The sequence below is a fragment of the Cyprinodon tularosa genome, unplaced genomic scaffold (assembly GCF_016077235.1).
Source record: "Cyprinodon tularosa strain WSP-4 unplaced genomic scaffold, ASM1607723v1 ctg20, whole genome shotgun sequence".
NCBI lineage: Eukaryota > Metazoa > Chordata > Actinopteri > Cyprinodontiformes > Cyprinodontidae > Cyprinodon > Cyprinodon tularosa.
Window position 1 is genome coordinate 1073218 of NW_024038734.1, and position 27894 is coordinate 1101111.

The 27894-nt window shown below is 42.8% G+C and overlaps 1 protein-coding gene across 15 annotated transcripts in view; it reads right to left on the minus strand.

The window, feature by feature from the left end:
- ankhd1 (ankyrin repeat and KH domain containing 1) overlaps nt 1–27894 on the minus strand; it is a 53535-nt gene extending 25641 nt beyond the window's left edge. For 3 of the 15 annotated variants that reach the window (XM_038284597.1, XM_038284599.1, XM_038284590.1), the window contains exons 1-16: nt 27436–27893; nt 24863–25016; nt 6421–6577; nt 6117–6264; nt 5890–6037; nt 5577–5810; nt 5371–5465; nt 3569–3724; nt 3231–3312; nt 2870–3061; nt 2660–2769; nt 2452–2539; nt 2065–2192; nt 1827–1970; nt 1619–1721; nt 71–333 (exon numbers count right to left, since the gene is read on the minus strand). In XM_038284597.1, the coding sequence (XP_038140525.1) occupies nt 71–333; nt 1619–1721; nt 1827–1970; nt 2065–2192; nt 2452–2539; nt 2660–2769; nt 2870–3061; nt 3231–3312; nt 3569–3724; nt 5371–5465; nt 5577–5810; nt 5890–6037; nt 6117–6264; nt 6421–6577; nt 24863–25016; nt 27436–27711 (2478 nt within the window). In that variant the 5' untranslated portion in view covers nt 27712–27893. Of the gene's footprint in view, nt 1–70; nt 334–1618; nt 1722–1826; nt 1971–2064; nt 2193–2451; nt 2540–2659; nt 2770–2869; nt 3062–3230; nt 3313–3568; nt 3731–5370; nt 5466–5576; nt 5811–5889; nt 6038–6116; nt 6280–6420; nt 6578–7101; nt 7126–24862; nt 25017–27435 lie in introns of all 15 variants that reach the window. The other 12 variants (XM_038284598.1, XM_038284587.1, XM_038284585.1 and 9 more) reach the window with 10 other exon arrangements.

Below are 27894 nucleotides of genomic sequence, written 5' to 3' on the forward strand. Positions count from 1 at the left end.
ACCTCTTTATTTGCCCATTTCATATCTTTTAACGAGGATTAGCACTCAGGATGTGGTAGATGGAATATACCTGTTCTTCTCTGCTTTTCTTCAGCTCCTCAATCTTGTCTTTGGTGAGTGGCTCCCCCTGAATGAGCTCCAGCGACTGTAGCTGAGCCTTCTCAATGGCGCTTATTCTCTGACCCAGTTCGTTCAGCTTTCCCTCCGTCTCCTCCACTATGCACTCCAACGGCGGACACAAGTGGAAGGGCGGCAAAGGTTCTGCTTCAGGCCCACGGCCGACCGTGCTGGGGACACCTGGCTGAATGGCTGCTGGCCTCTGTTTGGACACGGCTGATTAAAAAAAAGATTACAAGTTAAAAAGATGTTCAAGCATGGCTCAAAAATCCTCAGTATTTGCCTCAGTATTTTGAGGCAAAAATCTTGAGACAAAAAGTGTTTTTTTAGTTTATTCATTGTGCAGCATTGAGGGTTTAGCATCATACATTCTTAACTGTAGACTTCCACTCATAACTGCATTAATATATCGGATCATGTCAGTAGATATTTAGTAGATTTGAACTGTTTTATTAATATCACAGCAACATAAACATTAATTTTTCAACATTATGTTTAAAAAAAAAAAAGAAAAAAAGATTGAACTCTTGTGACCTTAAAATCTTGAAATTAATTTGTTAATGCGTACAATATCGTCATGATGCCTTCAGAGGAATAAAATGAAAAGATCCATTTCAGACCAGTGAATTGACAACATGATCATGGTGTCAAGAGGCTAACGGTGAAGGATTAAACAAGTTCACCACTGCTTAGCTTAGAGTGATGATCATTCTATTAAAAAAATAAAAATCTAAAAGCAACACTAACAGTTAGCCTCTAGGGAAGAAAGACGTTTCAACTCAAGGTTTAGCACCCCTGATTGCTGGCAGATGTAGAAGTCATGGTGTTATTTGTAAAGACAATACAGTTATCTGTGGATTAAATCCACATCAGAGAACCAGAAACTACATCTGATCAGATGTAATTCCATTTCCAAAATTTTTGGAATACATTTTTATTCCAAAAAAAATAAATAAAAATTTTTTAAAAAATTAAAAATAAAAAGATGTCATTCCATTTTGTTATCCAACAATGACCTGTGATATGTGTTGTTAGCACCCGTTATCATTTTTATTTTGTTTAATTGTTGCTCTTGTTTGTTTAAAACAATAAAACCATTTGAATAAAATAAAAAATCTAACAACGACCTGTGGCTTAGTTAGCTGTGTTTAAGGTTAGCTCAGACTGCCGTAAAGTGTCGCTCTGGTTCACATGACGGATCCGACCCTCTCATGTTAAATGGTTTTTAAAGCACAGAGCATCGTTACGCACCACGTACTGAATCCTGACCTGACTTTTTTTTTTTTTTTTTTTTTTTATATATATATATCTCACATTAAGCTAATATTTCATTCAGAAATTATATTATGTTGCTTTAAAAAAAGAAAAGAAAAGAAAAACAGCTTCAAATCAACACAATCACAGCAGGTAGGGCCATTCAATGGTATATAGAAACCACTCTTTATGGGGAAAAAAAAACAAAAAAAAACTAATTTTATGCTTAGATTAAAGCCTCTTTTACCTTTGTTGGAGACGGGTGGGGATGTAGCGATGTTTGATGGGGCTCTGTCGGGCTCTTGGGGGGGCACTACCATACCGAGAGCTTGGAATGGAACACGAGGAACCTGATAAGACAGTATTATGTTAGACATAGGTAGGAGAGCGTGGCTTTATATGGGAAGAGGCAAACAATATTAAAAGAAAAAAAAAGGGATAAATGTGATATGAACCTGAGAAGCATCTTGTGATGGAGGGGTGAGCTGGGAAAGGTCAGGGGCCGGGACAGATAGAATGTTGTTGGGGTAGTCCAACAGGTAGGACACAACGTTAGTGTGGCCACCTTTAGCAGCTTCTATCAACATGGTGGAACCATCCTACAAAGACAGAGAATCACAGGGTTTTCATTATGAGTCGCAACCGGATGCAGAAAGAGGCGACGCTGGTCTTTGTTAAGAATGGCAGCATTACTTTGAGTCTATGTGTGGGATCTGCTCCGTGCGCCAACAGCAACTCCACCACCGCCAGATGCCCTCCAGCACAGGCCAGGGACACCACGGTGTGATCATTGTTGGCAGTAGCTCTGTTCACATTAGCACCTGAACAGGAGAAACACGGATCCGCATGATTAATTTACACCATTAAAAAACAAACCATCTAATAAAGAGAACATAAATCTATATACTGCTATAAATGCAGTAACTTCATGTTGCATACAGGACATAATACAGGAATAGATTCAACTAGTAATGTAGGATTTCATTTTGAGGTCTACATCTTAGACTTTCAACAAAATATTAGAAGAAATGATCTCATACATCAACATTGGTAAATATGAACAGCAGATTAAAGACACACCTTTGCTGATAAGAAACTGCACTGTGCACAGATGACCTGCCCTTGCAGCCTTCATCAGAGGCGTCCGCCCCCCTTCAGACTCATGTTCCTAAATATCAGAAAAATCTGGTTTTAACAATCAGGTTTTTTGTTTTTATAGTCCAACTTCATTTCATTATTTTCACAACATTTACCCCACAAAGACTTATTAGGGATGATGTGAGCATACCAGATTGGCTCCAGCCTGAAGCAACACATCTGCCACATCAGTGTGTCCGTTCTCACACGCATACGTCAAAGCTGTGTCACCTGTTGCCGTGGTGGCATGAACATTTGCTCCTGAAAGGCGGAAAAGAAGGCGTGAAATTTGCAGTAAAGAAGATTAAAGCTTGGGATTCTGAATTTCATGACATGCATGCTAAATATTTTGGCGGCTCACCTGCAGCCAGCAGGTATTTCACCAGTTCCAGATGGCCCTCCTGCGCAGCCTCCATCAGAGGAGTGGAGCAGCCCAGCTCGATGTCGGCTCCTGCTTTGATAAGGAAGTCGGCCACCTCCAGGAAACCTCCGCAGCATGCTAGAGTCAATGCCGTTTCCTGGGTCTCCTCTGTTTGCGCGTTGATGTTAGCACCTGGAAAACAAATGAAGAGAAATGATAAAAGAAAGGACACACAGACCTACCCCATCAACGTTTTTCTTATTTAGGAAACTTCATTAATAATCTTTTTTGACATAATTAGGAATCAGATAAATAATAAGTCACAAACTGGATGATGAAGCTTCTTTAACAAAAGTCCTACCTTGAGCCAGAAGCAATGCTACCATCTCCTCATGGCCTTCTCTTGCTGCCTCCATCAGAGGAGTGTAGCCCTCATCATTAACCTGGACACAAGAAGAGGACCAACATCAAGAGGCTTCCGTCCACAGATTAAAGACTAAGACACTTTTAAATATTTCATTTTCAAAGTTATACTTTCTTATTATAAAATAGGTTGAGGAATTATGTTTAATCCCATTATAAATGATTAAGTTCATTTCAACTATTGATATTGTTGGTAGGTCCTTTAGAAAATAAAGTTTCACAACTTCACCTTTTGAAGTTTTTCAGTGTAAAGATGAAAAATGTGTCTCTAAGTACCTCCTCCAAATTGGCGCCTCTCTCTATGAGCAGCGCTGCGAGCTCAACGTGTCCTCCACAAGCAGCCAAGGTGAGAGGTGACTCAAATGAGTCAGCTGGCATGTTGACCTGTGCGCCACTGTCCAACAGCAGCCGCGCCACCTCCACATGGCCGTCCTGGGACAGCGAGACACAGAGAATGTAGAGATAAGCACCTGAATAAATACATACAAACATTCTGCAAAAGGAGCTGAATTGGTCCGACATCCCTGGATAGAAAAACACTCGAAGGTATGATTAGATAAGCTGGAGTCCCATTTCTGTTCATCATAATCAATGGAACTACTAAAGCAACAAAACAAGGGAATCAGTAACAATATTTCTTGATTTTGTTTTTAAAATCTCTTAAAATAAAAAAAAGTTTAAACTTTCACCAAGTAGGAAAAAAAAATTTTAAACGATCTTTTGAGTTAATTTAATGATTAGTTGATTTTTTTTTTAGTTACAACTTTGTTTTTTTTTTGTTTTTTTAATTAAAACTATTTTTCAAACATAATAGCCAATAATAATAACAGCAAATAGCTGGTTTGTAAATATTGACTTCTGGTTATGATACCAAAGTCAAAACAACTCCAACTCAGAAAACACGTACTGCTGAGCTCCTCCTTGCGCAACAGTGGACTGATGGGAGGGGCTTATGTCCTGCTCTTACATGTTGGTCAGGCTTACAATGATCACCACTGGCTCTATATTTAGCAACTGATCAGAATCACTCAATTCTTATTTTTTTCCCCAAAAGTGACTACTGATGATTCTAGTGGCTTTTGTGTGTATTTGAGACTTGGTGACAAGTTTGGTGACCGCTAATCCCTCCTAGTTTCAAAGGATAGAGAGGTGATGGTCAGTCAGGATTGCTGTGCAGCAGCTTGGAGGGAACACGGTGACATTTGAGGAAAGCTTTCATTTAATCCACCCTTGATTACAAAGCAGGATGAAAATATAATCTTGAAGGTTTTTTTGTTTTTCTCCAACACTGTTGAACCTAGATCTTCTCTCTAACTCAGTCACACTTAGCCTCTCATCTGATCCACTCTGGGTTACTATCCTGCCATCCAATGGTTCAATTAGATAATATATCAAATATACATATACGTAGTGTTGGCTCTGGTAAAATATAAATAAATTCTTTCATTTTTAAGCATATTCCAAACAAATTTTTATACTTCTCTCTCCTTTGATTATACAACATTTTTTTGAAAATATAGTATTTTAGTCAATGTATGAGTTATTTATTTGCACTTTTATCAATTTCGAATAGAATAGAAAATCTCTTTATCGTCCCACAAAAGGGAAATTCTGGTGCTTTCATGCGTCCATACATCAATTCTTTGTTTGATAGTATCAATAAGGGTACCAATAAAATATCGGATAAATAAGGGGTATTGTTTAGAGTATTAGTATCGATAAATCCTTAATGATACCCATCACTAAGAGTAGTTGAGTGTATATGTGCCGCTTACAGTGTGACAGGAGACTAACTTGTAGTCATCTTAAACAATATATTCAACCTGCGTTTACTTTCAGATTCAATTCTACCAACACTTAAAACCACTTAAATGCAGCTGGAAGAAGGAATAAATGAAGAAAAAAAAAAGACAAGTTGAAGATTCACACATTTTTGGGCCTGGAACTGGATGAATGGCATCCATATAAGGAAGGAGAAAGAAAAGGTAAAATGATCTTTAAGATATTAGAATAAAAATGAGTGCATCATATTTGGGGTCATAAAGGGGTTTCCTCTGAGATGTGGGTCAGATGCTCACCATGCAAGCCTCCATAAGCGCTGTGTGCATCTCATCTGTTTTATGCTCCTGGTCTGCTCCGGCCTCCAGCAGAAAGCGAACCATATCCAGGTGACCTGGAGGACCAACACAATGAAGCAGCGTCCCAGTTTTAACCACAAAAACCCAACAATCAGTGACTTATGGAACACACAAACAACACTGAGACATCATATTTAGGTTTAGACCTTTATAGCAGGCGAGTGTGAGCGCGCTCTCCTTAAACTCATTGGAGTGTGTGTTGATGCCGGCGCCATACTCCAGAAGAACCCGGGCCACCTCCACGTGCCCCGCACTGGCTGCCTCCATGAGGGGCGTGTGTCCGTTCTCATTGTGGTCCTCGATGTTTGCACCTTCTTTAAGCAGCACCTTCACCGCATCCACGAAGCCGCCCGCGCACGCGTATGTCAAAGCTGTGTTGCCTGGGAGACGAGAGCCGGGTCACTCCTGGACAGAGCAGATAATCCACACCAAAAATATGTCTGTTTAAGATTATTTTACCTGTAGAGGACTGTGCGTTCACATCTGCCCCGTGGACCAAAAGCAGTTTCACGATGTCCACATAACCTCCGCTGGCGGCAGCCATTAATGGGGTTATGTCCCCCTTGATGCCCCGGTCCTCCACATTGGCATGCATCGCCAACAAAACCTGTCGATGAAATGTGAAACAATGAGGTGGGGAAAAACATAGAATAAAAGCTGTAAAATAGGATGAATCCGTTTCATACCTGTGCAAGTTCGTAGTAGCCAGCTGAGCAGGCGAGGCACAGGAGGCTTTCCCCCTCTTCTGTGTGTTCATTGACGCTTCGTCCCTCGTCCAACAATTTGCGCACAGCGTTGACGTCCCCGTCCGAACACGCTTCCGCTAAACTACGGCTGAAAATAACCAGACTGCTACAATTACTGCCACGGTGACAGGTGGATACACACGCACGCCTCATGTTCACACCGCCACTTCACAGTAAAGCACATCACACATGCGGAGAGGTTTCAAAACTAGAGTGACGTTGAAAGGACGGGTGAGATACATACTTGTCGGCTTGGCCGGCGTTGAGTGTGTTTTCAGCTCTCATTCGGGTCAGGGCGGCGGCTGCCTCGTCCAGCGCGCAGCTCACGGACGATGTTAGTCGACGTAGAACCTCGGGGTCTGCAAAAGCTTTACCATCGGCAGTGGAGAGTTTACCGATGCCTGCCGAACACCAAGAAGGCAGAGGTGCATAGGGCAATGCAAACCACAGTGGGGGCAGAACCACACCAGACCAGATGAAGAAGCAATTCCAGTTCAGCCAATCCAATCCAGGGTTAGTAGCAGCATACACAAATCAAATGGGGGGGGGAGATAAAACCCACACACAGAAAACATACAAAAGCATATGTTAATTTGGCTCAACATATCCTGTCACTACTTTCAATGCAGCATAATATACAAATATTTCCCACCCCAATAATATTGAAGTAAAAACAATTCTCATTTAGAAACAATAGTATCATTAGCTCAGATTTGCGCCAAAAACTACAAGAATTGCAGTGAAGGAAGAAAATGTTTTGTGTTTTTTTTGTCCTTAAAAACTCATCAGCAAATGGTTAAAGTGGTTAATGGTTAAAGAAGGAAAAACATAATTTATGAATATTGGAAGCTTAAGAGGAAGACTGAGAGAATGAGAAACTGAAGAGAGTTTAAAAGTAATGAACATATTAAGACATCAAAATTACCATGAGACAAAAATGTGTTTGTGACTAATTTTGTTATAAAAGGAATAGAAACCCCAAAAGAGGGAGGGAAAAAAAAAGGACAAGCAAAAAGACAACACAGCAAAGCACTAAATTGATGACTCAAACAGCTATGTTGAGAGACAACAACACATCTTGGTGTTTAGGAAAAGCAGACATGTTTAACACTGAAAATAAAAATACATGTATTTTCATATAAAGCATCTATAGAGTGAGGAGGGTGTGAGCCTTTGGTTCTGGAGGTTCATACCATCTCATAAATCTCAGTTATTCCAATGAAAGTGGGTGTGATATGCATAACACAAAGAAGTGCTTGGACAGCAACAAATGCCAGCTAATGAATAATAATGCATTCAGTTTATGACACTTGTTTGATGCATCATAAATATCATTTTTTTTCTTCAAAGAGGAGGTAGAAAGAAAACAGTTGTTTTAATACCGAAACAATGGCCATCTATGAAAACGACTTTTCAATAAGACCTTGCTGTTGCGATGAAAATCGTAAATTAATTCTCCCTCATGAGCTGCGCAATTTTCTCCTCATATACCATTTCTGACCGATTGCTGAAATAAATTAGCATATTTATATAATTTGTTTATTTATAGCAGCCCATCTAGTTAAAGCAAAAAAACTTCCGCCTGTCCTTTTGGATATCTGCCCATCAATTATAGCAAAACTAAAAAGGTCCTCATTGGCATCATTAAAGCTTAAGTCTGCTGAGATTAAAAGTTAAACGGTCACGTAATAGACTTTAAAGAAATGTTAAAAGGAACATTTGATCATGATAGAATAGGATTATATATACCAAGCATCCACCGTCACAGTGTTTAGTCTATTTTGAGCCAAAATAGAATTTCAGCACTGGATGGAATTAGCCAACATAAACAGATTAATCAAAGATCAATATTGTCATTTATACTCAAACTGTAGAGTAGAATAGCACTGCAATTACCATTATAGTATTAATATGGCTGTTTACTCCTGCCTTCATACTATATTCCCAACACTGTTATAGTCTTATTGCTCTCACATGTTTTTTGCATTATTTCACACTTTTTAACCATTTCTACAATACTGAAAGATGCTAACTTGCTAGCCATTAGTTGCTTCCTTGTGTACCCCATGAGCACATGTGCAGTGTCACAACATAGCTGTTACTGTAAATAGGGCTGGGTACCGAACTTCGGTTCTTTTATGGTACCGACCGAAATGCTTCGGTTCTACAGGGTATCGAAACATGCCTCGTCTTTCGGTACCAAGTTTCGGTGATTGGCTGTAACACTTAACGTGATTGCGTCATCCAGGAAAAATACACAGGTGGTCACGCCTACAGCCAGGGTTCATGTGTTTCTGTTGTGAACTGGTTGTGAGCGTCGCGGAAACCCTTTAAAATGCCCCCCAGGTCAAAAGTGCGGCTTCACTTTATTAAGACTGATGCTAATAGTGCGCAATGCAATACATCGTGCACGGAGACAATTTAAGACCGGAAAGTTGCTCGGTGTTTGACTGCAAGAAGAGCGGACCGCAGCCGGCGCGACCATCCTCCTCTCAGCAGCCCGTGGGCAGAGCAAAGCCAGAGCGGAGTAATGCTGTAATAATGCTGCAATTTCAAACTGGACGCAGCAGGAGAAGCAAAATCACGTCTGCTGCTTCCTTTTTTGATGCTTGTTCCAGCTTCTGACGCGCGGCTGAAGCTGCTTTGCTGCTCTGGCTGCGCGGTGCAAAAGTGGCTCTGATGCGCGTTGGGCGGAGCTACTCTATCCTTTATTTGCCTTGCAGCTATACTTGCTGTGATCAGTGGGAATAAAGTAGTTTTATTATGTTTTTAAGTGGGAAAATCCACCTGAAAACTTAATCACTGCAGTCAGTTCATCCATATCAGCCTTCCAATATTCTTTGTCAGAGCCGCTCAGACCCCCACATACCAGCGGTGCGCTGTCAGTAGGATCCCATTCAACGGGCTTGTTTGTCAGACATGGTAAACTGCTAAGTAAAAAGGTCCTCACAATGTTACAGTGAATATTAGACACTGATTTTTTTTTTTTTTTTATGTAAGAGGAAAAATGTAAATGGAAAAATCAGAGCTTAAAATAAAACTCAAGATTTGTACTTTTTTATGTTGTGTAATTTTCTTTTTCTTCGAATTGATATTATAAAACTGGTATCGAAAAAAGTATCGTTCAGGAACCGGTATCGAAGTGAAGGTATCGGTATTGGTACCGGTACCGAAAATTTTTGAACAATACCCAGCCCTAACTGTAAATATACACAAGGGGCTTTAGTTACTAACAGAATGAGCAAAAACAACCACTAATATGCCAGCAGGACACAGTAATCATTCAGAAAAATCTGAATATGCAACTACAGTGAATTACCTGCATATAAATTTGAAAAACAAATTAAAAAGAGCATGACTATGTAACTTTAAAGGATCAAGAAGATATCATTATATGACGGTATCAGTTAGAAGAAAAAAAAATCTTTAGCATTACATTTTTACATAGCATGGGAAAGACAGTCACTCATTATCTAATAAAAAATAGCAAAAAACACTTTAGGACCAGGAGGTTTCACTGAAATCATTAAACAACTACTTTGTGACGCTGCCAGGAGGTCATCAGCAACACTGAATAAAATGTGTGACAAATACATGTCCAGATCAAGGAAGTAGTTCTTCCAAAGTAAACACCCCGGCCTGGCTTCAGGCTCCCAGCACTTTTGTTTCCTACAGTCTGATGAAACCAAACATTAAACTTTGACCCACAATTTCCCCAAACCAATTTCGAAAAACAAGAATGTCATTATTAAGCACCAGATCATTTGGATAGAAAAGCCATGGGTATCTACTAGGGCTAAAATAATCGTTTAATAAAAAATGTTTATCTTTAGCTGCTGCTTAGAGCTGAGCTGAAGACAAAGAGAGCTTTGAATGATAGTGAATCGCAAAGAGATGCTCTATACTTCAAATAAAAACAAAACAAGAACGCCTTCTTAGGAAGACAATGTAGGTTTTGGAATAGCTAGGGTAAGTTTAAATTATATTTTTTTAGATAACAAGGTTTAAACAGGATTGCATTGACTGGAGAGCTGCTTTCTCTTTGCCAGCCAACCATTACCTGTTTATGTTTCACTATTTTTAGTACAGTAGAAAAGATCTGGAGCTTTCACAGCACTGAAGACGGTACTCTGGAACTTAAGGTTTTTTGGTAAACTTTAACTTGTTACTTGTAACAACAATGAAGCAAAATCTGCTTGAATAACTATGTACAAGCTGGTAGGTTAAAAACGTCACAGTATTTTTCATAAACCAATCAGAGATCACAAATGAAAACATAAACAAACTTCTAGTGGAGGAAAAAGAAGCAAACATCTACATCTAACCTTTGAGCCAGAATCTTAGAAACATCAATTACTGAAATAAAGCCTTTCTAAAAAAAATATTGTCAAGCTAACATAAGCACAACAGATCATGTTTAATTAATTGGAATCCATCAAATATAAATATGAAAGCTGCGTTCAAAATCCATTAATATGCAAAAGGTTGACCAAGACTCTCCTCTTATTTTTAGTTCAACACCAAGGACACAGAAACATCTGTTTTCAATTTAAAAAGAACCTATTCAGCTAGTGTTTATCCATAAGCAAGCTCTACGCCCATAACCGTCATATTTACATTGACAACATGAGCTTTGATATAAGAGTACTGGGGTAAAAACAACAAAAAAAAACACCAGGATTTAGTATAAAAAGCAATGCAAAGCACTTAAATAAATGTTCCAACATTGGGTGTAAAAGTTCGAACTGTAGGAAACATCTGGGATCACAATGACTGTTGGGTTAACGCCTTACAATTCTTTACAGCGCTTTATGCTCAAGGGACACAAGCAAGAACTAAAAAATGCTTTAGTTTTCTCCTGAACTGTGACAAGTAATGATTATTATAGAAGATAAATTCTGCCTTGGACAAGAGAAATGTGTCTGCAGTATGTCGCCGGGTCAATAAGTCGTTAAGAGCCCCGAGTTAAATAAAATCTGGCTTTCACTGTAGAACTCAAACTTAGGTGTAATAAAAAGCAGGCAAAAAAAGCCTGGAAACTAAGGTCATATTAACTCTCAGTACCTTCTGTCATCTTTCCCAGGTGGAGCAAAACTATTGATACAAAACAAGTGTCGTTTGAATAGTTTTTAAGTTATTTGCATAAAAAATATTATACGCAGTCAAGTTGTGTAACATTTGTTATTTACTTTACATGTATTTTTACACACTGATTTAAATAATAGAATCTGATATTCTGTTGACAAAGCATGTTCCAGGTTGAGATTGCAAAAAATTGCAAAATTAGCGTTAATGTTAAACAAGGGATTGAAAATGGTGTTGAGAATAAAATATTTTATTTTATGTATTGATAAGAGTTAAAATTCTCGTATTTTGACAACCCTACTGGGCCTCTACTACAGCCAGCAACCTGAATATTACTGACAAGATAATATATTTCTTATACAGAGGATACAAAACATATATTCTGCCTTTCAAACAGTCCTTTGCAGCATTTATAGTGTGCATAATATTGCACAAACATACTTGCTATAAATTAAAGGAGAGTATACAAACATTCAGCACATTTGTTTCTTAGTAAAAGACTTTCCTTTCATTTACACCTCCTTGCCCAGAAGCGTGAACTAAAACATTCACGCAAAAAAGGAATGAACTTTTTCTGTACCAGAAAACAGATTTGGATTAAAAGAGCAGGCTGAATTATGCTGTTATTTGACTTTTTTTTCTTCAAACCGTTTAATCTCACTTATAAAGAGTTGCTTCCAGTAGCAGTAGAGTTTTGATGTGGCTGTATGGACAGTAAGAGTGAAATGTGTGACAATCCAGCCTTGTGTCAATCTAAGAGCGACAGGCAGATCTCAGGGGAGTCAGTGGGGACACCAATCTGCGTCTCTGCCATCATAGCAGTGGGTCTGCTAGCAAGATGCTCCAATATTATCTGTACTTGTGAATCGCTCTCCTTCCAAGACTGTGTGTGAGGCAAAGTGGATCCAATAACGTAACACATATAAGCCATCTGAACTGTTTCTACCATCGGATCTTTAAAAGAGTAGGAACAGGAACAAAAGCTGCATCTTCAGCCTGGTTATTTAAATCCACTTATAGTAAATGTTTTAATACAAATAAATATTCTATCATAAGAACCACAAGTGTCAGTTAATTCAAAGAGAGAATTTGGTAATGCTGTCAACATGCGTCAGTTAATTTATATCTATTCATGTCTATACTTAGAGTAACTTTCCCCGTCTCAGATGTCATGGCTTAAGACATGGTGGTCAAATTTTATTCATCATGCTGATAGACAGTTGATAGGCATCAGGGGGTCTGTACAAGCAAAAGCAAGTTTGAGTCCCTTTAGTGTCCCACAACCTGCGATAAACGGCTGATCCGCCTGATTAAAACATGGCAGCTGTAGTGAACATAGAGGGAAAATCTAAACAAGACCTCTGTGCTCGACCTGACCTCAAAGAAAAAAAAAACTTTCACATCATTAAATTTGAAGGCGTAATATATAGAAATAGAAAATACAAGGTTGATGTTTTTCATTACAGACAGCAGTTTAGGTCTGAAGGAGTGGCAGGTTTTTAGGGGCTTGGAGGTTCAGTTTTGCAGAAGGAGAACTAAAACAAGATCTCTGCTTCACTTTAAGCAGTTTAACATTTGTAACCTTCCAAAGGAGTCTTGTTGACCACAATCTAAAAAAAAACAGAATAAAATATAAAAATCACAGACTGACCTCTCTTGCTAGTAGAAATCCAATAAAACAAAATGAGTTCAAATATTGATAAACTTATATATTCTTATACTAATAAATTGTCATTCTCTCATTTTTCAGTTGTTTAATCTGAGTCTTATAAGAGAGTCAAGTCAAATTATTTAAATTAGTAGGACTAGTATACATTTTTTAAATGAAGTAATTCGCTCCAATGTCCAAGACTAAATCTTGGAAATAAAAAATCTGAACTAGCACCCTTGTAATGCTTCCCACATGCATGTATATTTGTTTCCTAGTCTACTTGGAAGTCCAAAAAAAATAAAAAAAATAAGAACCAACATCACTTTCTTGAATCTTAAACTTCCCTGTAGATATTAGGGGTCCCTGCTGTGTGCCAGTGTTGCTAGAGCTAGCTTTCAGATTCATCATTATCACAATATTATCTTTTAACTGTCTAGAATTAACAGAACAGATCTACCTTTAATGTGATTTTTCTTGGATGAATTCCTGGGAAGTTTTAGCTAAACACCTGTTTTTTGTAGTAGCAAAAGGTTCACAAGGCAGGGATGTGGATGGGCCGATCAATTAGGGATGCAAACAAATGAAGATTTAATTATTGATGCGCTTCTTGGCTTTTCATTCAATTCAGCATACTAAAAAAGAAAATGAACCCACCTTTCGACAGAGGGCCATATTGATACAACAGAAGAATATTTTTGTAAGAAAACAGCCACTTACCAAATGAATAATTAGTAGATCAATCAGATCAACCCAATTTATATTAACTTAATAATTTAGTAAAATCATAAAAAAACTAAAAAGAAGGTGATTCAATGAAAATCAGCAGATCCCAAGAAGGAAATCTTTGATGACAAAACACTGCTGCTGACATAAAAAACATACATTTTATTTTTCCCTAGTAGCAGAGGACAGTTCATTATGAGGGATCTGTGTTTGCTTTGAACCCAAAGCAGAAAGACATCAATTATTTGTTTGTTCGTCACAAATTGAATCCTTATTGCATTACTATCACGTATCAGCTATACTTTCCGTCAATAATGGCAAGTTTGAGGTGGTACACACGGGTTGATGGGTAGAACAGGACTGTTTAGAAACATCTATAGGTAAACATGGTCTGCATATCTGCAAAGTCAAATATCCCCAATTTACTTTTGTATGTTTGAACTAGTGGTGATCACCTCACAACAACAGTATGATGGTTAACAGATGAGGATGCAGCTGGGGGATACAACTACAGTCTTCAAGGGATGGTGCCCTGCATCTTGCTGTGCTGAAGCACAGAAAGATGCAAGCAGTACAGGGTCACAGCCATGAAGGGTTCTGGAGTGATTTTCACTGGATGCTTCAAGCAGCAGATCACTGGAAGCCAACACCTTTACAACTTAGCTGATGAGCCTCTTCATATGTTGAATTCAAATCAAAAGCTGAATCACTGTCTCTGTCTAATGACTCAGTTAGCTTAGTCAAGAACCCCTAAAAGCTCTATCCACTTCTGACACCAATGTATTGATTTAAGCAACCCCGGGGGGTTTACCAATCTTTTAATAAGTAACACAAACGGAAGCGCAGCTTTTACTCCCTATAATGTAATCTAGAGGACAGCAATCTGTTCAAGCTTAAGCATTCCAAAAAAATAAAAAGCAGAAAAACACAGAAATGGCGTATGTTTTCATGCACTGGGCTGAGATTCTCATGCTAGTTCTATTTCATCCCTACTGACCGCCAGAGGGCGGTGCTGAAAGCACTGAATGTTCCCTTCGGGCATGCGCAGTTCGAGTAATTATACCAACAGAGTCACACCTGTGACACCGGATGACCACTCAGAAGCTATATAGCCTGGTGTCATCCTTTGCTCTGCTCCTTTTTTCTTCTCGCAAGCGGTTCGCTAACTTCCCCGTTGTCTGAAGCCCCTGTATCTTGACCGGAGTTGCGGTTTTTCTCCGCCCTCCCAGGGCTGCAACGGGTCGATTCTGAGGATTACGGAAGGTAAGTGAGTTGTTTGCTGGTGATGGTAGCGTCCGCGCCCCCTCTCCCGGCTCACGACTTTAGCTTTTTACCTACAGCTTCGTGCTGTTTTGTTTCGACCTAGTGACGGCAGCGTTTTCGCCCCTACTCCCAGTGTGAATAACTTCACTGCCGAAGTTATATACGGCTAACGTAGTTAGCTTCTTTAGTTTGTTGGTGTTATACCTGGTGACGGCAGCGGTTTTCGCCCCCTCTCCCAGTATATTCCCTACTTTTGCATCCTTTTTTTCACCGGTCTGCGCTGCTATAATTACTGACGGCCGCGGTTTTCGCCCCCTCTCCCAACCAAGTGTGGTCTACTTCGTTTGCCGAAGTTGGAGACGGCTAACGTTGTTAGCCTTTTTTGGTTTGTTTGCAGCCTTCTTCATCGGTCTGCTTAGTTATGAATGGTGACGGCAGCGTTTTCGCCCCCTCTCCCAAAATCAACCTTTTTTGCAGCCTTTTCGTTGGTCTGCTCTCTTAATTGGTGACGGCAGCGTTGTTCGCTCCTACTCCCAACTTAAGTTTCCATACAGCTAACGTTGTTAGCTTTTTTGGTTTATTGGTTTTATACCTGGTGACGGTAGCGGTTCTCGCCCCCTCTCCCAGTATCGGCTGCCTTGTGCTCCCAGCCTCTTTCGTTTCTCTGCTGTAATTGGTGACGGCTGCGTTTGCGCCCCCTCTCCCGATTTTCGATAACTTTCTGTTCTTTAAGCCTTGTCGGCCTTCGACATGGATGGCTCTCACAGCTGCATGGATTGTGGGGCTGCCCTGCAGGCAGAGGATGGCCACGACCTGTGCCCTACCTGCCTTGGACATGAGCACCTTTTGGAGGCGCTGTCTGAGAACCCCTGTATGAACTGCAGCTTTATGCCCCATGCAGTGAGGGTGGCCCGGTTGGCCCAGTTGTGCCCCCAGGAGGGCTCGGACCTTACGCCCTCTGGGCAGGTGGTTCCCTCCAAGCGTTCTAAGCGCTGTGGTGGGACCACAGCATCTGTGCCCCTCCCCCGGAGGAAGCGGGCCAAACCTGACCAGGGCCTGTCCACAAGGGTGGAGCAGATGTCAGCAGAGCTGGCAGAGATGAAGTCCTTGTTGCAGACACAGCAATCTGATCCCTCGCTCCCAGTGGTTGGGCTCTCTTCCCCACCAATGCCCGAGCTGGTTGTAGAGGATGACGTTATCTCTCTGGCTGCTTCCGCTTCTCATTTTAGAGATGAGGAGGAGGCAGGGTCCTCTCAAGCCTCTGAGGCTGGTTCATTTTCATCTCAGAGTGCGGTTGGAGAGGCCGGTGACGGTTCCATGCAGGAGGTCATGTCTATGGCCCTGAAGCAGCTGCAGCTGGAACTCCCACAAGGAGAGGCATCCAGCTCCGGCAGTGCCTTTTTCAGACGTGGAAGGGCTCCTACTCCTTTTTCTGTACCTCCATCAGAGGAGTACTTGAAGGAGTTACACGCCTGTTGGCGGGAACCGAGAGCGCTGTCGCGTCTCTCATCGGATGGTCGTGTATTAGCTGCCATGCATGAGTCGGTGAAGGCCGGCCTGGACCGTATGCCAGCAATTGAACCAGCTGTTGCTTCACTGATTGTGTCACCAGATGAAGCCCTGCGTCCTGATGTCCGGTGCCCGCGGACTCAATGTCGGGTTACAGATGACCTCCTCTGTAAGGCGTACAATGCAGGAGCGCGTTCTGGCCGCCTTGGCAATTCTCTGGCGCACCTCATGTTTGCCCTGTCTGCATCTGTTCAGGACACTGGTGGTGCAAGTGCGGCGGTTGGTTATAGTGACGCAGCGCTGCAGGCCTTCGCGCTGATGACCAGAGAGCTTGGACGGGTCATGTCTTTCCTTGTCCAAGCTCGTAGACAGGTCTGGTTGGCACAATCTCCTCTGACTGAAGCATGCCGTAAGACCCTCAGGGGTGTCCCGGTTGTACCAGGGGAGCTGTTTGGATCAGCTGCCTTGGAGGCGCTGGAACGGACTGCTCAGGCACGTCAGACTAGCCAGTAGCTTTCCGGCCTTCGCAGGAGCATACCTGCCTTTCCCCAGCGTTCGGGCCGCCCTGCCACTACCCCCAGCGTTCAGCCACGACCTCAGACTGGTGGCAGACCTGTTGGTTCCTATCCCCATGATGTGCGGCAGAGACCGAGGAGGGACTTTCGTGAGCCAGTCTGCCGCCCTGTTAGACAGACCCGGGCCTCAAATCCTGGACGCCCTCCCCCCAGGGGCCGTGGGGATAGAAGATGATGCCACCGGGCCAGCCGTCTGACATTTTTCCCCATCAGCAGCTGAATTTCTGGGCTGCTCATGCCGTAGATCCATGGGTGGTTGCCACCTTAATCAATGGCTACAGGCTCCAGTTCCGACGGCGGCCCCCCCTCTCACACCGGGTCAAGATGACTGTCATCACGGACCCGGTGAAATCTCAGGCACTAGACCAGGAGCTTTCCGCCCTCCTGGGCAAGGGGGCAATCGAGTCTGTAGATCCTCTGCGGCAACCCAGAGGCTACTACTCCACATACTTCCTTGTGGCCAAGAAGACCGGCGGTTTTCGCCCCATTCTAGATCTAAGGGGACTGAATCGGTACCTGAAGGTCCTTCCCTTCCACATGCTCACCATAACAGAGGTCCTTCAGACCATTGTGGCGGGAGATTGGTTTACATCAGTAGATCTGACAGACGCCTACTTTCACGTGCCTATTGCGGCAGAACATCGCCGTTTTCTCAGGTTTGCCTATCGGGGGCGCCATTGGCAATTCCGGGTGCTCCCATTCGGGCTCTCACTTTCCCCGAGGGTGTTTACTTGATGCGTGAAAGCAGCCCTCTCTCCTCTACAGGCCTCCGGAGTCAGGATTCTGCCATACCTGGACGATTGGCTTCTTTGTGCTCCCTCTCAGGTAGCTGCCTCTCGGGATACGTCCCAGCTTCTACTTCATGTGTCACTGTTAGGCCTCAAAGTCAACTTGGCAAAGAGTTGTCTTGTTCCATCTCAGACAACCACCTTTCTTGGGATGCATCTGGACTCTGCTACCATGATGGCCCGTCCATCTGTTCACAGGGTGGACGACATACTCCAGCTTGTCCGTCGATTCAGACTGGGCAGGGAGTTTCCCTACATCATCTTCCTGCGAATGCTGGGCAAACTGACATCAGTCACTCGTGTCGTGCCCTTAGGGCTGCTCCTTCTGCGTCCTTTGCAGCGATGGCTCAACAGCTTTCGCCTAGACGCCAGGCTGCACAGGCATCGCAGGCTAATGGTGACCAGGAGCTGCCTCCATGCCCTAGCTCCTTGGCGAGACGGGACCCTTTTGTCCAGTGGCGTTCCAATGGGGCTAGTAGTGTGTCGAAGGGAGGTGGTCACCACGGATGCCAGCCTCATGGGCTGGGGTGCCGTGTGGCAACACAGAGCTGTTCGGGGTCTCTGGGACCCAAGGGAGCGCACCGAACACATAAATGTGCTGGAGCTGCGGGCTGTGCACATGGCCCTCAGGTGCCTTCTGCCCCACCTAGAGGGAAGGCACGTGCTGATTCGGACAGACAACACCTCTGTTGTTTATCATATAAACCACCAAGGTGGCACCAGGTCAGCACGTCTCTTGAAGGTGTCGAGGGATCTCCTGGAATGGGCGTTTCCCCGTCTGTGTACCCTGCGCGCAGCGTATCTGCCAGGACGGCAGAACCAGGTTGCGGACTCTCTATCCCGCCAGGCACCTACTCCTGGAGAGTGGTCTCTTCACCGCGACATAGTGCGCATAATCTGGAACCTCTTTGGGCAGGCAGAGGTAGATCTGTTCGCCACAGAGGAGTCGACCCATTGCCCCCTATGGTATTCCCTAACCGGGATGGCGGGCGCACTGGGCCAGGATGCACTGGCTCATCCATGGCCGCAGGTTCTCCTGTATGCCTTTCCACCCCTCTCACTGATTTGGCCGACTCTACGGAGGGTTCTCGAGCAGGGCCACAGAGTGTTGCTGGTAGCTCCGTTCTGGCCAGCGCGGCCGTGGTTCCCGCTGCTTTGGAGTCTGTGTCACGGTACTCCATGGCGTCTTTCAGCAAGGAGGGATCTGCTGTCTCAGTTGGGGGGACAGATATGGCACCCCAACCCTCAACGTCTCCAGCTGTGGGCATGGCCCCTGGGAGGTTGACTGGGTGTTCAGACACCGTGAGACACACCGTATTGAGTGCTAGGGCTTCCTCCACTCGGCTGCAGTATGCTAACAGATAGCGCCTCTTTTCTCAGTGGTGCTCTGCCCACAATGAGAACCCAGTTTCCTGCTCGGTGCCCACTATTTTGGAGTTCCTCCAGTCTCTCCTTGATAAGGGCCGCTCTCCTTCGACCCTTAAAAGTGTATGTTGCAGCAATTTCATGTCTTCACCGAACTGTTGACAACCGTACAGTGGGGCGCCATGAACTGGTTTCACTTTTTCTGCGTGGTGCTCGTAGGTTGTGCCAGCAGCCAGCCCCACGAGCCCCAGATTGGGATCTGCCGTTGGTTCTCACAGCTCTGTGCCACCCTCCATTCGAGCCTTTGGCACAAGCAGAACTCAAGTGGCTTTCCTGCAAGACTGCTTTCCTGATGGCTATCGTCTCAGCTAAGAGGGTCAGCGAGCTGCATGCTCTTTCTGTCAGCCCTAGGTGTATCAGGTGGAATCCAGATGGCTCTGGTGTTACCCTGTGGCCTAATACTGCGTTTGTGCCTAAGGTGTTGTCTCCTTTTCACCGTAACCAGCCATTGCGGCTGGCTCGGTTTCAGCCTCAATCTGGTACAACTGAGAACGAGTCTGAGTTGTTGTGCCCAGTAAGAGCGTTGGAGGCATACATTGCAGCCACCGCCAATCTGAGACGCTCGGACCAGCTTTTCCTATGCTATGGGGGTCCAAGGTTAGGCTGTCCTCTTTCTAACCAGCGTCTGTCCCATTGGATTGTGAGTGTCATCTGCCACGCCTACGCTGCAGGTCACTGCTCCCTGCCAGTCGGTGTGAGAGCACATTCCACCAGGAGCGTCACCGCTTCCTGGGCTGCTTTGAGAGGGGTTCCGCTGGAAGCTATATGTGCTGCTGCTTCATGGGCTTCCCCAACCACCTTCACCAGGTTCTACAGTGTCAATGTGGCTGCCCCTCATCCCCTGGGTCAGGTCCTTTTACAAGGTTCTGCTGGGCCTCCTCTGTGAGGTATGTGCTCAGGATTCCTTGTGACATCGTTGGCATTAGTCATTCAGTGCTTTCAGCACCACCCTCTGGCGGTCAGTAGGGATGAAATAGAACGAAAGTTACGTATGTAACTACGGTTCTATGAATCCCGGATGACCGCCAGAGCTTCTCTGTCACTCAGAATCCTTGCTTTTGCGAGAAGATTCTGTAGGAGCAGAGCAAAGGATGACACCAGGCTATATAGCTTCTGAGTGGTCATCCGGTGTCACAGGTGTGACTCTGTTGGTATAATTACTCGAACTGCGCATGCCCGAAGGGAACATTCAGTGCTTTCAGCACCGCCCTCTGGCGGTCATCCGGGATTCATAGAACCGTAGTTACATACGTAACTTTCGTTTTAAAGCAAATAACTGCAGTCTTTTTCTCTTTTCCTTTTTGTGACAGCAAACCCACTCTAAACATATTACTGCCACCTGAAGGGCTGGAGTGAGAAAACAGTCTTAGTGTTAACTGTAAAGGCCAATTTATGCTTCTGATGCAGAGCCTCTGCACACATCTGTGCCTCGCCGCGCACCTCAAAAAACTCCTGACTACGCGTCGGACGGTCGCAAACCGTGCAGACCTCAAGCAGAAGTGCCCAGACAAAAAGCAGCTGTGATTGGTACTTGGTAAAAGCCATTTTTAAAAACCGAGGAACAACTACAATGGCAACTCCATCAACAGAACCCGTTCCTTCTTCCATGTCTAGCAACTCTAGATCCATCTCGGTGAGATATTGCCGACGCGCTATTGTTGTTTTGGAAGATAAACACTTCCGCCGCCGCAGTTCTCGTGACCATCCGCCGAAGTTCTCAAATAGGCACCCCCTTGCGCTTTGGGGGGAAACTGCTGTGCGTCCCTAGAAATTCCAGACCGACGGCGCAGAAGGATACCAGCAAAACTGGTTTGCGAAGTTAGAGAAGTATAATCTACCGTTGCCAGAATTAAGTGCCTATTTGATTTGAACATTATTTTTGTTAAATTATGATTATATTGCAAATGCAATGAATTGCCTGGCCCTACTTACAATTACCTATTATTTAAGGAATTAAGATCAGGAAGATTTCTGTGTTGTAATATAAGACTGCAAGATGTTTCTGACTGGTAGTGTGCAGCAACAGCTGAAGGAGGGGTTATGCGGTTTTATTTTTCAAACGGGGGAAAACCTGTCCTCTGTAATACAAATAGAAGGATTATACGACAAAAATGATAGGAAGGATATTCCGTAAAAATTCAAAAAATATCCACTGGACTTGGTTTTCAAGATTTGAAGACGTTTCGCCACCTCTCCAGGAAGCTTTCTCAATTCAAATGTCTCTGAGACATTGACTTTGACCTGGATGACTGAGAACCTTCATCAGCATAGGAAGGATAGTTTTAAAATCTTTAAAGCCACAGCTGAGTTGCCCTGACACTGGAAGGTATGGCTAATAGTTGGTAAAGAATCAAACATCAAAGTCATCTTCTCAGAATTAATCCCATCCAAGTTACGTTTAGTTTCATTTCCTAAATCCTGACATTTCATTCACACTACATTTAAACATCTTAATGTTAGATATTATTCCAAGTCACTTTTATTTCCAGGGGTAACTGAAGCCTGCATTAATAATCAAATTCTCAGTCATCTTAGATTTTGTTTGTTTTAATTAAGCCTGCAGAGCATCTTTGAACTCCAATATTTTACTGAGAAACGTGCAGAAATGGGGATCATTATTACGTAATCCTATAGACCAACTCAACATTATCTTTCATTTACTGGGCTGGATGAGGCAACTGTGGTTCATTAAAATTATATCTGGAAAATAACCTCAAATGAAATGCTATATATCTAACGACTGCTGTGTTAGTCTTGGCAGGCGATCAGCACAGAGCTTTAAAACCATGGGGGTGGGGGGGGTTCAGCCAGTGCACCTGTAGCACACCCCACACTCGCTTACTACTGATGATGTCACCTCTACTGACAGGTGGCAGGCGGAAAGACTAACCCACACCTCCAGCCAGGCCACATAGTGTAGCTTATCTAGAAGATCATAAAGGCAGACCAGTTAGTGAGTTCCTATAGTATCCTGGCAACTTAAAAAAATTAAAAAAGCAAATTAAGTGTCTTTTTTATGCTACATGCACACCTAAAGCAGCAGAGGCAGCAGGAGCAGCTGGTTTACATGCAAAGTCAATGGTTGACGCGCATCAAGGCGCAGCAAAACGTCCCACATCGCGTTTTGAAGCAGGGTGTCGTGGGCTTCGGAGCATCTGACACGCGGCACACACTAAAAACGTAGCTGCTGCTGGAACTGGAAAAATTTTACTTTTGCTGCTCGACCTGCCACATCAACCAATCAGAGCGCTATGATCAGTCCTCTGAAAAAGTTTATAAACGACTAAATGAACTTTAAATGACGAAATCTGCCAGCAAAACATGTTCACTTTTATTATCCTGGTGCCAGCAGTTTGTATTACGTACATAAAAATCACCTTCCAGCCGCCAATGCTAACCGCAAAGAGACGACCGGGCCTTATGCAGCTGTTGAATGGGATTCCTACTGACAGAGCACCGCTGGTATATGGGGGTCTCAGCAGCTCCGACAGAGAAATAATATTTGAAGGCAGGATAGTAATCTCGATGAACTGACTGCACAGATTAAGTTTTCGGGTTGACTTTCTCACTGAAAAACATGTTAAAAACTACGTTTCACCCACTGATTAAGGCGAATATAGCTGCCATTGTTACAGGCAAAGAAAGGATAGGGTAGCTCCGACCAACGCGCTTCAGACCCACTTTTGCACCGCGCAGCTAGAGCAGCAAAGATGCTTCAGCCGCGCATCAGAACTAAACAAGTACAAGCATAAAAAAAGAAGCAGCACACGCATTTTTGCAGCTCTTGCTGCTTGCAGTGTGAACGTAGCATTAGTATTGCTGAGGGTAATAAAAATATAGATCTTTGTGTTAGGCGATCCAAGCACCTCAGGAAGCAGAGACAATGATGTCATTTTATTTGGATGGCTGCCATTAGAAAAGAAAGACTGAATTTATAACAGAGCTAAAACTGCAGAGGTTAAGCTGCCATAAGAGAACCTTAATTTGATCGCTCTATGTTTACATCAAAATTAAAGAGTGAGAATAGTTGATTGTATCCCATCAACTCACAGTCTTTGCTGTACAATATGAAGCAGCAGAATTTAGTAATAAGAGTAAAAAAAGTTCACCCTACCAACTTATTCGAGTGTTAAAATGCATTTAACATTTGCTGTACGTCTACAGCAAATGATCACCTCAGTTATAAAAAATCTTGGTGATGAACTGATAGGGTACTACGGTTATTTTCCTCAGGCCAATATCTCGCTAGTTACATCACTTTTTTTTTTGATACAATAGAAAAACCAGAAAGATATATGAGAAAAAAATGCCATCTCAATTAAAAAAAATTATCATATGGGCTTTCTTAAAAAACAAAACTGGTCCATTATGCAAGGACAGGCCCTGGAGAAAGGAGACTAGGGTGAGATTAGCCATTAGCTGCTGAACACAAACGCTGCACACGCGGTGGAGGCTCAAGCGAGTTCCAGCGTTAATCTGCATCGTAATGTTCACAAGCCCAAATGAGGCCAGGACACCCAGCCCTACTGGATTAATACATACAGACCTTCTTAAACAGAGATTACAGGTTCTAATGAAGCACATTTACCCAAATCACTGTCAAACTGCTGGGTGATACGATACTGACAAGAAGAACCTTTCTATTCTAAACATGCTGGCTAGAGGGCTACTTTTCTACCCATAATAACCATTTTATCGAGTCATACTTCTATTGATACTACAAAGTACTCCTCTACTTACACTCCTCTTTGTAGCTGCAGGTTTCCATGACTAGTTAAGCTGAATTGTGATCCAAATACTTAACAATAAAAATCCAATTATTGAAATGTATTTCCGCTTATTGGATTTTTTATTTATTTATTTTTTCTAATTCAGAATCATTTCATTTCTATCCGAGAACAGTTTATGTCCATCTTCTACTATAAAATATGACACCTTATGACCACTGGAGTAACCACAGTATCCGGTTGACATATTTTGCCCTTTCTAACAGTTATTCAATTCTTTGGCTGTCCAAGCAGGTCAGAAACATCCTTCAGAACCAACAGATCGACAGTAGAAGCAGCAGCAGACGACTACGTTTCATACCCAAGGTTTTTGAGTATCATATGACTGAAGACTACAGAATATTGACATGGTAAGGGGTGAAAGGTGCGACTTAAAATATAATACTGACAAATACTGTATCCAAGCAATTCTTTGGGTGTTGTGATGTTGCAATTAAGGCTTTGATTCAACACACCATGTGGCTCTACGACTCGTCAAGAGGTTGCGAATTAAACCTAAATATAAAAATTCCAGAGATGGGTGGTTTACTCACTTCCTATAACCTTCTCCTTAAAAAATTGTAAATGCGAAATAGTAAAAGATAAAAAAAAAAAAAAAAAAGAGCAGTGCTGTCTTGCTGTTGTAATTCCAAACATAGAAATGGATGTCAAATCTAAAAAAGGTTAGTATGTCTATTTTGATAAATATAAGGCCACTACCTTTGTAGGGATAAGGTGAAAAAAAGGTGTGGTCTGACCTACTGAAAGTTAGCATATGTTAAGGCACGACTTCAGACGAGTATATAAAAAAAATGGGTGTGACCATTAATGCAGGATTTAGCAGCAGATTACCATGTGTTAAGTCTGGAGGTGAAATTAATTCAGACAAAAGCAGCCATACCTGCAGCTTCGAGTAACGCTTCAAGTCGAGCTTGTGTCTCTGGATCTACGGTCCTCAAATCGACTCCGTCTGTGGCACTGGACAAAAGCAGCTCTGAGGCCGTCTTCATAATGGGGTTGTCCAGGTCCTCCTGGTCCAAAATGAACGACTCCACCTAAGAGAGATTGGAAAAGGCGGGTGATTAATTCACTTTTTTTTTACTGCTTTTTACTGCTTTCATGTTAGCTTCTAGGGACATCCTGAATCCAACTTAGCAGGTACTCGTTTAAAAGGCAAACATCAGCAAGTGACTGAAAAATAAAATAAATCAGCAAGGGAAATAAAGTAAATCAAAGTTTGACTTTACTGAAAACTATTGTTTACATTCTACTGTATAAAAGTAGTCCCCAAACCATCCACTAAAGTGTACCATCTATAAAAAGACCAGGCATGTGGCTCTTGTTTATTTACAGTTTATCTGAACAGGAGAAACAAAAAAGAAACAGAAAAGAGCACAGGAACAAAAGTCAAAGCAAAGGGAGCTTTATAAAAATTGGGAATAATAATCTGCACACATTGAGCTTCAGCTGGGAGTCAGCTGCCCAAATTCATACCTAAACTTTGGCACACTTTGTCAAGCTTTGCACTCTAGTTTATCCATGCACAGAAAACATCTAGTGATTAGCGTTCTAGAAATTATCTTCCAGTGGGGTTAGCTTATTATATTTTTGATTAATTATAACTAAAACCAGATTTAAATGAGTGAATAAACAGTTTCCAATTGGTCTGGTTCATTAATCCTCAAAGATTTTAAAAATCATGATCAGCTTAGAAAGATGAGTAAATTAGTGAGGCAGGTATAAGCACCTCGTCTCAGAATAATTACTAAATATTTTAAATCATACAGAACTGCAATATAACCGATGAAGTATTCCTATAAGCTAAATTATAAGTCCACTAACGGAAGAAAAAAAAATTAGGAGGACAATAATTGCTTTGTAAGTCCACTAAAACTAAGACAGGCTTCGTTCTTTGAGCGAATATGAGAAGTGAATCCACATTCAGTGTTAAGGAGACATTCAGTTGTGTTATAAAGCACATCAGAGCATGGGAGATGTAGTTCTGAGAGGCCTTTATGATAAACAATGGATATCAGTCTCTCCCTTTTGAATGAACTACAGCTCCCAGAGAGTTGGTATCCAGAGAGCTGGAAAGGCCTAGAATGGCATCTGCTTAATCCTGGGGCTCAGATTTTAGCCACTGCCCAGAGCAGCAAGCTTCCCACTGGAGCAAAACACAAAAACAAATGTCCAATTTCTGCTCCAAATACAGAGCAAGTCAGTAAACATGGCAGAGAGGCCATGCATTTGCAACTTGATTCAACTGTCTGAATTAGGGGTGGGTGATAAAACTGATATTGTGTCTTTCCCCAATTACAATGCAGATACTAAGGCAGAAAAAAAAAAAACACCATATCATATTGACAACGGTGTCAGCCGATATCCTTACTCGGCTGCCATGACTTTAGGATTTCAGACAGATAATCCTTGGCTCAAATGTTTGTAAAGTATAACAGAGGCACCTCAACAGGAACAACGTCCAAGGGTCAGTGGTGTCAAATCTCCTCACATCGCACAACAATCCACCTCTAAGCTTTGAATAGTAAACTTTGCATAGAAGTAAAACAGATATCATAATAATGAGAACTTTACAGGTGAAGTAATTTAACCTTAAGCAATCCAATTGTGAGTATACATTTGTTAAATACAATCACATTTAAGTTCATGTTCTCAATAAATAAGTGATGTTATAAAATGTTGCATGCCAATTGTAGAATTTCATCTTAATGCCAGATGTCTTCCATAATCGGATTGTTTTTGTCTAGTTTATATATAGAAGAGAAATAGACCAGACATGTACATCTGGCGTCATAATAAACACACAGATGCAATCACACCTGCCTCCGTGAAAAGACGTGGAAAGTTGGACACATGAAAAACAGGTATCCAAGATGTTCTAATGTGTGGCGCCACTGTTTGGTGGTCAGATTAGATTTGTAAAGACAGCTCTGCCTATTCATCAGAACCAAATGTGGGCCACTGGAGTTGTTCGGTTTCAACGTGATCATCTAAATGTGTTGGAAAAGTTCGCAGAGGTTAAGATCCCGGTTGATTTACATGATTTAGAAAGTGACGTAATTGCACCACAACTACGAAATGGCTGGCATTTAGCTGGCCCTGTGCGTCCGAGACGTGCTGGACATCTAGCATACGCTGTGGCTGGAAGGCTGCTGAGGGAATGCAAACTTGTGATGGGTGTTGCGAGACGACAGCACCGAACGAGGCCGTAGTCGCTTCCACCCGAACTAGGCCGTGGCCGCAGCCTGCGCTGCATAAATAAAACATTTCAGCCTGTTGGCATGAATAACTGCCCCAGTATTAGCAAAACCGGCGAACACCAAGCTGTTCGTAAACGTATAAGCTGTAGAGAGACACAATATCACCACTTTATTAGTTAGGTTATGTTATTTAAGCGGCCTGGGAGGGGGTGGTTGCCAACGGTTAAGCTTAAGCTAACTAGCTTAGCGTTGCTACCTCGGAAACCTCGTCTTCGTCGCTGCCGGATCCCGGACCCGAGGAGAGGACGGCCGCGGCCGCTAGTTTGAAATCCAGTCTTTCTGCGGCCGCTCCGCCAGGTTCGCCGTACAAACGCACTTTCTTCCCACTTACACCAATCCCAATGCTTCCAAGTCCGACTCCTGGTGTCGCTCCTACCCCCATCCCTGCCACTGGGGAGCGAGGAGTCACCGAGTCAATCTCGTCCTCGAAGCCGTCTGTCAGCATTGCCGTCCCGGCTACTGCATCCTGCATACTTATGTTCACCAAACGCGTGTTAACGGGCTAGTAGTTAACTTAAACGTCCGTCCAGGCGCTTTCTTTGAAGATATTTGCTTGATTTTACTTCAGGGAATCCAGAAACTCTCCCGAAGCGAGGGTTGAGGAGGTTCTCTTTCCCCCAGCCATTAACTTTCTAACAACCTAACCCGATACGCA